The following is a 15,236-nucleotide window of genomic DNA, read 5'->3' as shown; positions in this document are numbered from 1 at the left end:
TCGCACGACATCAGTATTGCTGCTCTTTTGAGTACGATCTGAAGAACGATTTCCAAGGTTGTAGTTGCTACAGCCTAGTCTGAGCTTTCTTTCTGCGATCTCTGCCTCGTTAGCGCACAACAAATCAGATCCAAGTACACCGTCGTAACGCGTTTCATTCCGCAGTGATAACAGATTTGATTCTCTTTACAACCCTTATGCTTGTCACCCAGCTTATTGCATCTGTAGAGTTGTTCTGTTGTGTTGAAAACTCTGTGTTCTTGTTTCTGCATCTCATTCAGTCGTCTTAGTGTTTCAACGAAACCAACAGCTGATTCTATTGCTTCTCGAAACGTTTTGTATCGTGCCAGTCAAACAGCTTTGCTTACTTTCTCTCCATGCAACCCATGAATGAATGTGTCCAGGGCTCTCTAGTCGGTTTCGAAAAACTGAATGTGATTTTCATTTTCATCTTCTACTAATTCGTACGTTTGAGCGTTGATGTTTGGAATTCTGTCGACAAACTGCTCGATAGATTCGTCTCGTCGCATTCGGAAACTGTGAAGCTGCTCTCTATCAAATCAGATCGCGTCTTTACGTTTAAATCTCTGAACAACAATCGTTCTAAACTCATTGTACTCTTCTGTTTTCACGTAAGTGGACTCTGCGCTAATGAAATCTTGTGGTGCACCCTGAATTCTTAATTTGGCAACCACTAGCTTATCAGAATCTGCCCATGATCCTAACAGGGCGACACCTTCAAGTTCACGAAACTCACCTACACATCATCTTCGGGTTTCCCGCTGGTACTAATGGCAATAATGAAAAATTCTTTACTATAGTTGTATCTGTACTGCATGAACTAACATTTGCCAAGCCTTTCGGAATATTACGCTCGCTTCTTTCTGCTTTTAACTGCCTAATCTCTTCTTGCAGTTTGTATATCGACAACGTTACTTTGACTGGATTGCGACACTTCGTCTAATTTAACACCAACGAGTCACTCAAATGTAAAATAAAAATCCATCACTGCCTTTCGTATTCTAGCCAAACTGGAGTGGACCAACCTGAATTCCAGTGTTGGATGTCCCCGTGTAGTTGGAAGATGTTCATACTGTTACTGCTGCTCGAAGTTCATGTTGTGCTGTACCTCTTCAGGACTGTACATTTTCCATGATTATCCGCATGCTGACACCACTTCTATAAGGGGATAGCTTATGTTGTTGCCCCGAATGATAATTACACGAATATTTTGTCAGGATTTGTAAGTGGTGGGTCCTTGAGGTACAGCAATACGCGAAAACCGAGAACTAAGTTTAAACAGTTTTATCAACAAAGGCGTATTATAAAACACGCAAGCTACGCGCACCCATCATCGGTATGTCTGTCATCCTACTTACGGTTGTATCGAAAGGCTCCATGGAGAGCTAAGAAAAGAGACATAATCGCGCCTGAGGCCGCGCTAGTTAATACGGCGCGCTGCGGACGGCGGCCAATCGCTTACTGCTGCGTCGCCCTGCGGCCGGACACACGTGTACTGACCAAGCAAATTGTCGGCACTACAGACAGGTCGGTTGGCGACTGTGTGTTACGCAACGTACAGCTGCGGGCGACTCACAGACCCTTACACAGTCAACATTGTCAAAATCCTTCTCTACATCTACAAATGCTATAAACTTGTGTTCGCTTTCGTTGACCTATCTTCTAGGAGAAGTCATAGAGTTGCTATTGCCTCACATATTCCTACATTTCTCTAGTGTCCAAAGTGATCATCCCCAAGGTCGGCATCTACCACCGTTTCCATTTTTCTGCAAAGAATTCGTGTTAGTATTTTGCAAACCTTCTCCTCAAATTCCTAACTTTTTGCAATTTCTTCAATTTTAATCTACAATTCATAACTAATAAAATGTGGTCAGAGTCCACATCTACCCCTGTAATTGTATTACAATTTAAAATCTGGTTCCAAAATCTCTTTTTTACCACTCTATAATCAATCCGAACTCTTCCAGTGTCTCCAGATTTCTTCCAAACATACAATCATCTTTCATGATTCCTGAATCAAGTGTTAGCGATGATTAAATTATGCTCTGTGCAAAATTCTACCAGGTGGCTTCCTCTTCCATTCCTTTCCCCCACTTGACATTAACCTACTACTTTTCTTTTCCTCCTACCAAATTCCAGTTCCCCTTCACTATTAAATTTCCGTCTTCCTTAACTATCTGAATAATTTATTTTATCTCATCATACATTTCTTCAATCTCTTGATCATCTGTGGAACTAGTTGGCATATAAAATTGTACTACTATTGTGGGTGTGGGCTTTGTGTCTATCTTGATGATGAAGTCTTCTTGGGTTATCATCTGAATCATGCGGTCTTTCTTCAGCAACGTTTCAACAACTTATTTCTCCTGATAACGACATCTTTCTGAATATTCCCCAACCAGAGGTTGGAATGAGAGACTATTTTACATCCAGAGTATTTTACCCAAGATGATACCATCATCATTTTACCACACGTAAGAGTTGCATGCCCTTGGGAAAAAATTGCAGCTATCGTTTCCCCTTGCTGTCAGCCATTCACAGTACCAGCACAGCACGGCCCTTTTGGTTGATATTACTAGGCCAGATCAGTCAATCATCCAGACTGTTGCCCCTGCGACTACTGAAAAGACTACTGCCCCTCTTCGAGAACTGCAGGTTTGTCTGGCCTCTCAATCCCATCCATTGTGATTGCACCTGTGGTATAGCAATTTGTATCATTAAGGCGCGCAAGCCTCCCCACCAATTGCAAGATCCATGGTTCATGAGGAGTTAAAATTGTTAGTAATGAAAATTGCTTCATCAATTTGTGGTTTTATGTATAAACAGTGTAGGTGTCAGCTCTCATCTGTTATTGTAAAATCTAAATCTTTTTCGCTTCCAGATATATGACCTTGCTTAAAGAAGAAAAATATCCAAGCCGTCATGGAACATTTCCAGTTTACCATGAAAACAAAGCAAAATAATAAAAATAAAAATTAATGAGAGACAAAAGCAGAAAATCCGCTACAATAACATCAGTGATTGTGGCGAAAATAGGTTAACTTCCAGCATTAATAGATGACAACATCATTAAAACTACATCCCGAGAAACATTAAAGGCCAGTTTTTACTAACATGTTACGTCTATGCAATTAAGTGTGTGGATGTTCACTTCCACATCATCTTTAAATGTCATTTATATAATATCAATTCAGTTCGAGATCTTTCCTTTCAGACAGACCATCGGTCTTTTGAGGTCTAGGGAAACAGTTTATCAGACGTTGTATATCTCACGATTGAAGACAGACCATTCAGAATTTGGATTTGCCTGATCACAGTACTGCATCGATGGTAGACTATCCCCACGAAGATGCCACGGCTCGTAACACCGGCTTGCGTGGTAGGCTATAGTGGCGAGTTTGCGTTCATGCCATTTTTGCATGCATTCTGTAATCTGGCATAAATTCCGTCTGCCTGGTTCAGAATATCCTTGTGGAAATGTTTGAACGTCCACGCGATCGCAGGTGATCTTTGGTTAGATGTAAACATCAACAGCTGTGTGCCTGCGTGCTTGTTGTGCTGAGCCGCAATATAGTAGATTTCTAATATATTTCTACGTGGATTTTATATTTTCTTTGACGATGAATATATTCAGATTAATGGAAATTAGTGCAGCACAAGCCACCAGGTACACTGTGGAAGCAACTGTTGCTAGTGGTCTAGAATCAGTACCAGCAAGTGAATTCAAGAACGTTTTTCTCGCAGAACATTGTACTTCTCGAGGAAGAGTATTTGCTAACGTCTTATCGAGTCAAATTCCAGAGGTAAATATGATTCATTCGTATGTGATTTAGCAGCGTGGTTAATGATTTTGTAGTTTTCCATGAAGTAGATCGCCGGTAAGTGTGACAAAGTCACTATGACAAGCATCTGTTAGTGCATAACGCCTGCAGTACTAAGGTGTTTTGGGCACCCATGATGGTTCTAGTAAGTTTTTGATCCTAAGTGGGACAATAAATACGAAACGCTTGTTGCCAGTTTTAGTAACAGTTTGTTATTTCGCGTATAATCTTTAAATATGGAACATACCGATACCACCTGTCATCTCTGATCCATGGAATCATCAGAGAAGTGACATAGCATCATAGGACCATGAAAAACGTGACATAAACCACTCATTCAAATGCATAAACTGTGCTGTAACAAATGTTATCGTTATTCTCATATCATCACATTTGTTGGCTCTGCCAGCTCGAAACCATACTATCATTTTCCTACCCGACCCAACCCAGACCACGTATTATGATACAGATAAGTCTCCATAACCTAAACTCAAAAAAACTAACACAGAAGTGAACTAACTGCAGTATTTTCACTGTCCCATTGTTTACACACGGATAGTGTCAGTACCACAATACTGTTACATCACTTGTCTAACACGTTGTCTGGTACTGGTCTGCTGATGGTGGTAATGTATATATGCATATAGTTCTCCAACCAGCTGTCGGCAGTTATGGCTGTTTCTTTACTGCCTTTCCTTCCAATTTCAACTAACATATGTTTCTCAGGTGTCCAGAAAGGTAAGCTCATAAAACAGGCATGGCCTTATTTTTAGAGTCGTACCTTTTTTTCTGTTTGAACATTGAGGGCTTTTACACAGTTTTCCTATTGGTGGTGTGTGTGTGAGAGAGAGAGAGAGAGAGAGAGGGAATGTGCTCAAGTTCCAGTGTCATCAAACAGGTTGCAGTTTGAAGAGGTTGTGAGTTGTGCTTGAATAGCTCAGTCGATAGAGCCTTTCCTGCAAGAGGCCGAGGTCCCAGGGTCATTTTCTAGTTCCTCACACAGTTTTAATCAGCAGGGAAGTTTCAAATCCTCATACACACTGCTGCAAAATGGAAGTTCATTCTGGGAAGGGTACACTTGTACCCCACCTCGAGGTATCTTGCCAGGATGTAATCAATGCATGTGTTGAGTATTAGGCTCCCAATCACAACTCCGGTGGTAGCCATCATCGGTCATAATTTCAATGGACTCTTTATTGTGGCGCAACTGCCTTCCTATTCATCTCCATTGAGTGTGGTTTTTGGGAATTATTTCTCACTTCCCACTGGGGTGGGGGGCAATCCTGGCCATGTCCATGGCATTGAATGAGCCACTGATGCCCCCTGGATTGATCTGTTTTGTGAGCTGAAGCAGTAAGTGGTTGCCTGGGAATCAAATCCTGTACCCATAGATTTTTAGTCTGGCATTAGCACTGTGAGCCACACTATTCAACAGTACATCACATGTCAGAAGATTCAAAGGAAAATGAGACTTACTGTAACAATGCTCATAGTGTGAACTTTTGTGGGGCACTTTTTGTAGTTATATTAATTCTACCTGGCTGTGTGATGTATTTTGGAATTTTGCAGGCTACGTAGTACACAGCTGTAGGGGTTTACCATATGTTGAATGGTGGCTGCTGGTTGAGAATACAACCACTTGAAGTGTTTGAAATTCTTAACAGAAATGTAGCAGTATATAGATGCGTCTGGCACCAAATGGCCCACCAATAATCTTAGAAGTTAATAATCCAGATGTGATCGTTCTCCCATCATATGTTCTCAGAATAGAATGTACAGCTGTAACACTTCCCACAGTAGAAGTGCACTAACTGGCATCATCTGTTCATTATCTCTGTGGTAGTCTACAAAATGTTAATTAGACTAGATATACTCATTGTCCCATAGATCATAGCAAGGACATTTTTGAGTATGTGGAACATATGAGAACTTTTTGCCAGATGAAATGTCTGTTTTGAAAAATCATTACACAGGGCCTTTTCTTTTATAAACTGATAACTCATTGCTATAACATTGCCCCCCCGCCCCTCCTTTTTTTTTTACATGTTGCGTTTGATAAAGTACCTTATCCTTTCTAGATTCAGGAGCTTTCTCCGTTCTTTGCCACAACAGTTATAAAATGTTACAGTCTCATCCGATTGAATTTTTGTCTGCAGCAGTGTGCACTTTTAAGTAACTTTCTTTCAGATTAAAACTGTGTGCAGGACCAGGACTTTACTCTGGAATCTTGCCTTTTGTGATAATGCTCTTATTGAGTCAACTATTCAGACATGACTTACGCCCCTTCCTCAAACGTTTACTTCTGCCAGGACTTCTTGCCTACCTTCTAAGCTTCACAGAAGCTCTCCTGTGTGCTGGACCCATATACCTTGATGAAGCTATATTGCAGAGAAGTGGCCTAGCCAAAGGTAATATTTCCAGAATGAGTCTTTACTGTGTAGTGGTATATGGGAGCTGTTTTGATACTTCGTGGTAGGTTAAAACTGTGTCCTAGCTTCAGGGTAGAAAAACCTGGGTATTAAAAAAATAAAAACACCAACCCAGTAAGTAAAATTATCATTTTTTGGGTCTTATTGTGTTCTGAGGATTTTTAGGATTATGGAAGTGTCAGATTCCACTCGTCTGCTTTGGACCATGACGTAATCAATATGGCGGAAACGGCTATTCTGAGCGTCTCCAATATGGCGCCTATGATGTTACTACATACACACGGCAACAAACACGAAAGTACTTATAAATAAGACAATAATGTGTCCCTCCAAAAATATAATCAAACTAACAGGGCAACCGTGGGAAATTGGGAGTTTTAGGGAGGAAACAAGCTAAATATAACATTTAGAAAACCACACACACACACACACACACACACACACACACACACACACACAGCATGATCCCAAAAAACACACCACGATGAACAAGAAACTGTAATTACAAAATCTACAGGAATTGGACTCTTCCCTTGACCTTATAGGTCAACCGCAGCTGACGATACCAAAACAACAACACCTACATACAAAACTACGAAAATTTTAATTGCTCATTTCCCTTGACCTATATAGGTCAACCATACCTATTGATACGAAAAATTCAACACCTACAACTACGAAAAACAAAACAAAAACCACAACACCTCAAAGACTCAAAAGTCAAACATCCCTTCATACATTAAAACATATTCAGTACACAACACCAACTCCCAAATTCTATTACACACAATATCCTCTGGAATCAGTCACTTCCCTTCACATATATAGCTCAACCGCACCTGTCGCTACCACATTGTAAAACACCAAAAATTACACCACCTCTGCAAACATTGTTACTACAAAACCTTAGACAAACAAAATTGGAATTGAACACTTTCCTTAACCTATGTAGCTCAACAGCAGCTCACGATATCAAAACACCCATAGCTACGATCACACATTGGAATCAAACACAACGTCAGTCGCGATACCAAAAAACCCTTAGCTGCAACTATGCATTGGAATTGGACACTTCCCTTGACATATATACGTCAACCACAACTCACGATACCAAAACACCAGTACCTACAACCGCGCATTAGAATCGGATACAACAGCAGCTCATGATACCCCGGCTATGACCGCACATTGGAATTGAGACATTTCCTGTAACCTATGTAGGTCAACAGCAGCTCATGATACCAAACCACCGATACCACCAACCAAACAACACAGAAGTACCCCACCAACCATCATAACACGCAAAAAATACACCCAAAAGAATGACTACTTACCACAAAAAAGTTCTGGTGCTTCTAGGTCAGCCACCACACACACACACACACACACACACACACACACACACACACCAACAAAAAAAAGACACAACCAAAAGAAACTCCCAACCCACACACAACCTGCCACTCACCCCGCCCCCAACCTCCACACTCCCCCCAAAATCAAAGATTCATCAGCAAATCAAAACCAAAAAATAAACCAATCTCAGTCACACACTACAACTCAAAAACAACTGCAACAAAATAGATCCTCCACAACATAATCACAAAACAGCCCCCCCCCCCCACCTGCCTCCACAAAGATTACCAACTACTACACCCCCCCCCCCTTTCCCGCATGAGCTTCAGCTGTCCACCCTCATGACACCTCTCATCTAAATGGGCACCTCTTCCCCTTCCCAATAACTGACTTAACCGTCCCCAAAACCCCTCTATCGTATTTGTACACGCCATCCTCTATACACTCCTCATTTAAGCCCACCAATTCACTTTTTGTGCACCCTTCCAAAGCCCTTAAAACACATTCTGAAAAACCAACCCCAGATACAATAGCTCCCCCCACCCCCACCCCCCCCCTTTCCCCCGCCCACCCGCATACACCAACCAGAGACTTACACCTCTCATACTTCCTCTTCCCAAACTGCAACTCATCAACTTCCACCACAACTCCAGGCCCACCGAACTTACCCCTGTACTTAATGTATTCCGAACAAACTTCGCTACAAAACGAGACGCCGGAACTTTTGCCAACTGCATTTTCTGCTGACACACACTGCACTTAACAACTTCGGCCAGCAAACCAAATTGTTGTAGAAATTTTGTGAGGGACAACATATTGTCCCCAATTTCCGCATGCAAACGAGCACTGTTAAATTTATCCATACCTAACAAAAGCAGCCACAAATTAACACGTGACATACAGAAAGCAGCACTACAATAACTTAGACGCAACAGAAACCTAATTGTTAACTCACTGAAACCAATTTCTGTCAAAGCACAATGAAAAACACCACCTAAACAGATCAGACAGCAAAATCACAATGAACCCAATACACCACATAACATGCAAACCATAAACACACCACCAGAGGGCACCACCGACCACAACAAAATGACATCTATAAACACAACACACACATAAACTAAACTCCATGCTGTTGTGTCATCACACACCACAACACCCTCACGTCACGGGTCGAAGCCGATGGGTGGGATCGTACGCCTCCATTGACCATGGGAATTTTGTGTTGTCGATTTATTTTCTCGTTTTGTGAGATTTGGTGTGGTGGTGGGTGTTTATGTGTTTATATTTAGTTTGTTCCCATCCAAAAAACCCCAGTTTCCCTCACTTGTCCCGTTAGTTTGATTATAATTTTGGAGGAAGATGTGTGTGTTGGTTTTTGGATCTGTTTTCATGTTTGTTGTCATGTTTACGTAATAACATCTTAGATGCCATATTGGAGTCGTAGTGAATGGTCGTTTCTGCCATATTGGTGACGTCATGGGTCAAAGCAGACGAGTGGAATGGGACACTTCTGTATTCCCTGTTTTTCATAGGTTAATAGGGGAAAAAATTGAAAGGGGTCAATGTTATCCCGTGACGTGGGGTCACATTGATCCCTTAAATTTTTTTTATTATAAATATGTGCAGAATGGCCCTGGGATAAATGTTAGTGTAGTGTGGTATCAGTTTGATCCCTGAAAAGGGCTCTCAAAGATCCCCATTGAAAACTGGATGTTTTGTATAATGTTGATAAGCTAGGTATCGGTGAAACACACATTTCTACGAATGTAATTGCCAAACCTTTATTTAAAATACACTACAAAAAACTTTTACTGACAAAACCATTAAACTTCTTTTCCTAAAATTCTTGCTAGAAATTTATGCAAAATTCTATGCCCATCACATCAGCCTATAGCTGTGTTGGAGGCAGCTTGCCAATCACGTGACTGAATGGGACAGTGAAAATACCATGTTCATTTGGATCAAATGCAGTTTTCATTGAGTCAGTGGAGTAAAACCCCCATTACTTCAACTGCCTTTTCCTTTGTTGCAACGTTTTGAATAATACAAACATAATGAAAAATTTGCTTTCCCCTTTTTCCCCCAACTACTTTCACCTTAGCAAATTTCATTGTCAGAGGAAGAAAAAAGAAGAAAAAAAACCTTGACACACACATTTAGTGAGCAGCAAATCTTCAACAACAGTATCGTCTGAAGGATCAAAATTACGTTCGTCAGTTTCTGGCAGTTTCATTACATCAAGCTCATCTTCCGATGAAAAATTATTACACTTTAGGAAAAGATTTTTGTTGGCCTGTGAGACTTCTTCGCTAGCTGTGGATGACATGAAACAACTAGGTTGAGGATAGCTTATATCATTTGTACCTGCAGAAAATTTGAACTTTTTATGTAGTGCAGATATGTTTTCATTTCATGGCCCTTTGAATGATTTTGGGCCAATATTCATTGAGTGAACAGTTATTCTTTCTTTTTGTATTTGAAAGGCTATTTTTTTCTTCTTGGAAAGAAGAATGGATACTTTAAATAAGAAACCAAAGATTAAGCTAGAGCTTTATTTTTCTTGTCCATGTCCTATTCGCCTGGGAGTTTAGAGTACAGCCTCTTGTTAATTTAGACAATCACTCAGTTCTTCCAATGTTTCCTTACGCACATCTAAGTACCATCTAGCACCTGGAGACCTTTACTAAGTTCTAGGCATTGCAGTTCAGTTTTTAATGTAGTTATGGCTTTACTTTGTGTTCAAACTGACACTTTATTCTTTAATTTCACTGAGCAATAAAGTTGTAGTGAATTGTGTCCATTCTTTAAAGTTAAAACAGAACATGAATCTCAATCTAAAACTTGTGCAATAAACAGAACATTTGAAACACTGCACTTTTGTTTTAAACTATATTTAGGCAATTACACGTGGATTAATGGAAATTCAGTGATAGTATTTAGGATGTTAATTTTACCCCTGACGGAAAAAAGTTAGGAGGTAAATGTTCCTTTTTTTTAAAAAGAAATATGAATTATTAATTGTTAAAATTGTTTGTAATATCAACAAGATCAGACAACTTCATTAAAATGTGTGAATTTGAACATATAAGAACCTGATGATAGGATGACCCATTCTTCTGGGCCAATAAAGTTTTTACCAATTGACTTCAGAAGTAGATATGTAGGACATGCTTAAAAAAATTATTGAATTTGTTTGGCAAAACACCCATGGTCTGCTGTGTGAATAAGTCTGTAACTGCCTGCTTCACATCCTCATTGACACTTCAAGGCTTTTATTAAGGGACTGAAAGCACGATAATTGCATGGGGGGGGGGGGGGGGGATGCTTGGCTGTCTCCCACTTACATTGTTGTTCGTAATGGATGAAACACTGACCACCCTGATTGACCTGCATTATGTGTTGAATTGCAACTGGCATATAACTTGGAGCTCCATTCCATAAGTGTGGTTTTCGAGAGATATGCTGCTCCCTTACACATTCTTCATTCTCTGACAGGTGTCTGCCAGTATTTGTCCTTCGGCAGCCAAGAAAAGAATAAAAATGGGTGGGTCCTGTTTGTATGCATTTGGTGATAAAATTGTTGTACTTCGCATTTTTGCATTTAGCACATGCACATCAGAAAGACACAGATCCCACACTATTCCCATGCCTGCAAGTCATTGCTTATGTACCCATATTGGAGTTGTGCCATGTTCCATATATGCTGCAGCAACACCCTCAAATGGAAACTTTTTGATTGCTCCTTATAAACTTTACAGTCACTATGATTCTAGATTAAAGTGCAAGAAAAGTTAAAACACTATATAATAAAATAAAGTTTTATGGCAGTAAATAGTTGCCCTCAATAAATATGGTGGCTCTTTTGTGTAAGGTTACCTATTATTTTGTATATTAATTAAGTTTTTGTAATTAAATGTCATTGGTTTTTGCTGTTGACAAGTGTTTTATTTTATTTGTGCATTTTTTTTTTTTTTTTTTTTTTTTTTTTTTCGGGTTAATGGCAACCATCCCGCCCAGACGGGGATTCAAACACAGTACATTGTCTTTCATAGGCATTGCTCTTACAATTAATCTGTACAGGTACAAGTTGTGTACTCTTGTCCCAATTTTTGCATTGCAGTGCAACTTCTCCATTTAGTCCTGTGTGGGTTGTCTCGTCCAGATTCAACACCAACTATGTTCAGTTCTCCCTTTCAGGTATCAGCACTCTCATGTTGTACTTACGAAGATGAAAGCTTAGATATTTTGTGTAGCATCCCAGAAATTTGCCTAATGTGGTAACAATCTTTCTCTCTTCCTGGAGCTCCCTCAGTATAAACTCATTACAACATAGCTATCTGGAAAATTTCATTCACTTTGTGGAAAGGTATTTCTTACTCATGAGTCAAACTCAGTGGGACTTCGATCCATAGAATTTCAATTTCTTGGCACAGGACTTAACTTCATCTGGTGACAATACTATTCTATTATTTCCTACAGCCTCCAGAATTTGACCCAGCCAACTCAGATTTTCTATAAATGTTTGTGATATTATGATGAAGTCTTAATTGTACGTTTTTCATTAGGTATTGAATTGCAGCATTAAAATTCAATTTATCATTTGCACATATGTGGAACTTTAATCCTCAATATCAAATTCTGCATTACTGAACATGAACCAAGCGAGTTGATACACTTAATGTAATGTACTCACATTTGGAAGAATGGCAGTTCGAGACCCCAGCTAGCTGTTCAGTTTAGCTTTCATTTATTTCCATTCCCAGTTGTGCAGAACATTTTATTTAGTAGCTCTCAAGGTTAAGCTCAAAAATTCAGTGTTGCTGTTAGCTGAACTTACCAAAAGAAGAAATTTGCATAACTGCATTAGCAGATATTACGGGGCTCCTGCAAGGACAAAATTGTAAGTTTTGTGTGGTCTCTCTTGATTCATTTCTTCTTCTTCTTCTTCTCCTTCTTTTTATTCTCCTCTCATCTCTTTGTATCATGCACACAATTCTTTTCTAGTTACCCTGTTATTTTTATCATACCTTAGCTCTTGCCTCCATTTCTAAGATATTCCTTCACTCCCATTCTTTAATGGTATAACATGCTACATCAACATGGTGGTTTTCTACTCAAGTTTCAATTTCTTGTTCTATTAAGATACGTTAAAATGTTTCCAGGTATTACTTTATTGACGCCATAGGTTTTATACCACCAGATAAGATATTTTAATTTTCTTATGATACCTGATGACGATGGTCTGAGAACTGAAATTGATCATAATACAAACAATTTATGTGGTGATTATCTGCTCTTGATTCTAAATTGACTTTTTTAAAATATGTATAAGCTGTGGGTCACTATCTCCACAAAATATAGAAGGAAGGTGGTTAACACACATTCCTTCTTCGTTTTCACTGTCAAGTAATTTGAAAACTTCCATTAGGATTGCTCATGTAGACATCTGTTCCAGAATCTTCTTACAATTATGAATGTTTCACTATCACGAAGAGGTCTAATCAATATCCTTGATAGAGCTTGAATCCTTTTGCAAAGTCTGTAAATACAGATTTCAGGGACATTGACTCACAGCTCTCAATTTTTAATAATCCAAGACAAAGTGGCAGTTTGTCTTGTTGCTTTGCTTTGTTGTCCCATTCACTACTTGCCAATGGCTCATAATTCTGTATCTACTTCTGAAACCAGTTCCATCATTTACGTGATTAAAATCCAATGTGTTTTCAATGCTATTGGTGATAGTTGTAGTGGCTATCTTGCACATCACAGAGAGTAAGCTGACAGTTCTATTATTACTTGTCTTGCCTGTTTCTTTTCTTATGAAGTAGAAAAACTGCAGCACTGCCCTGGTTTTGAGGAAATGTCTTCTTTAGCAAACATTCTGTAAGCAGTATTGCAGTTTCCTTTATTATTTTGTGCTCCAACTTTAACCATTACTATTAAAACACCTTTTTGCTTTATTATATCTTGAATTACTTTATTATACCCTTCATTTGGCATTTCTTCTAGAATGTCATTATTTTCATAGTCATCTGTTTGTGTTTTTTTGTTCATCTCTTCAGCTGTATAAATATTGCATGAAATCTTTGTGTGTTTGGACATTTTTCTCTCTGTTGTTAGTGTACCATCTGCCTTCTTAACTGATGAAATATGGTGTGTACCCAACAAAAGTTTTTGTTTTGTTTTTTTACACTTATGTTTCCAAATTGTATTTTCAATGTACCTTCTCAAATCCTCTTGAAGACATTTGTGAATAGTTCTGTTAAATTCAACATTTTCTATTACATTCGTAGTATGGTTTGCTTGAAACTTGTATGTTATCATCGGTAGCTGTCTTGATCCACTTGAAATTCTTTTGCTCCCTCCATACTTGCAACATTTTATACTGTAAAAACAAGTACTATTGTTAAATAATTGCCCCTACCCTCTTAAGTCTGTAGAATACTAATTTTCTAAGATACTGGAGTTATTGTTTGATTTAATCTAGTTTACTTCCTGGTTATGTTATTACCGAAATTCTCATAATTTACATTTTTTGATTCCTGCCTCATGACTCTATTCCCTTCTAAATTTGTATATGTTTTTCCTCTAGAAATTATGTAGGACCATGATATCTTGTAAATTTTTTTAACACTTTGGTAACATATGTACATTGAACGACCAAGCCATCCTCCTGCCTGCCATTGAACTAAAACATTCAAGAACAGAAGCCTGCTATCCCTCTCCAATTTGACAGTAAATTTAATGTTGGGATGGACACCGTTCATGTGGTTGATGAACTGCTGCTGTGCATTTTCACCATGAGGCCATATCAAGAAGGTGGCATCAACATATCAAAGGAAACAAGATGGTTGCAGAATTCAGAGCTTGCTCCTCAAACTGCTCCATCAAAAAGATTGCGATCACTGGAGACAGTGGGGATTCCATGGCTGTGCCATATGTCATCTCATAATAGTCATTAAGGTACATGAAGTACGTTGTCATTAAGGCATGGCGGTACAGCTTTACGATCTCAGGTGTAAACTGTTGCACCAAAATGTCCAACATTAATTTTATGGAAAGGGATGGCACGCATCTGTCACAGTTTGGTCATTTGGTGTACAGGAAATCTACGCTCACTGAAGAGTACTTAAACACCAACAGATTTCACCAACCTGTACACAAGAAAGCAGCACTGAACACATTAGTACACAGGACAAAGATTGTATCTGGCAATGTCCATTTAGAGTGTGAATTTCAGCATTTGAAGCCCGTGTTGAGAGAAAATGATTATAGTAAGGAAGAAACTGCTAAAGCTTTCGAGTGCCACCGACCAAAGGCACCTCATGAATCAGTGGAAGAGGCCAAGGCAGCTGCATTCCTTCCACACTGTAGAACAACTAGTAGCAAGATAAGGTGCATGCTGAATAAACATGGACTGAGACCAGTGTTCCAGCCCATCCCCAAGATAAGAGATACGTTACACCCCGTTAAAGGCAACATAGGTCTTAGAGTTCCTGGTGTGTATGGTGTACCCTGTGAATACTGTAGTATGTACATAGGCCAAACCATTCGCACTGTTGCCGAGCATTGTGCAGAGCATTCACGACACATCAAACAAAGG

At 39.3% G+C, this 15,236-nt stretch overlaps 1 protein-coding gene across 2 annotated transcripts in view; it reads left to right on the top strand.

The window, feature by feature from the left end:
- Positions 1–3,507: 3,507 nt before the first annotated feature.
- Positions 3,508–15,236, top strand: part of LOC126299400 (tRNA (guanine(6)-N2)-methyltransferase THUMP3-like) — a 132,274-nt gene continuing 120,545 nt past the window's right edge. For both annotated transcript variants that reach the window (XM_049991274.1, XM_049991273.1), the window contains exon 1: positions 3,508–3,824. In XM_049991274.1, the coding sequence (XP_049847231.1) occupies positions 3,642–3,824 (183 nt within the window). In that variant the 5' untranslated portion in view covers positions 3,508–3,641. The remainder of the gene's footprint in view (positions 3,825–15,236) is intronic.

The sequence above is a fragment of the Schistocerca gregaria genome, chromosome X, assembly GCF_023897955.1.
Source record: "Schistocerca gregaria isolate iqSchGreg1 chromosome X, iqSchGreg1.2, whole genome shotgun sequence".
NCBI classification, from domain to species: domain Eukaryota; kingdom Metazoa; phylum Arthropoda; class Insecta; order Orthoptera; family Acrididae; genus Schistocerca; species Schistocerca gregaria.
Note: the sequence above shows the minus strand (reverse complement) of the source record. Positions and strands in the feature narration are given on the sequence as shown.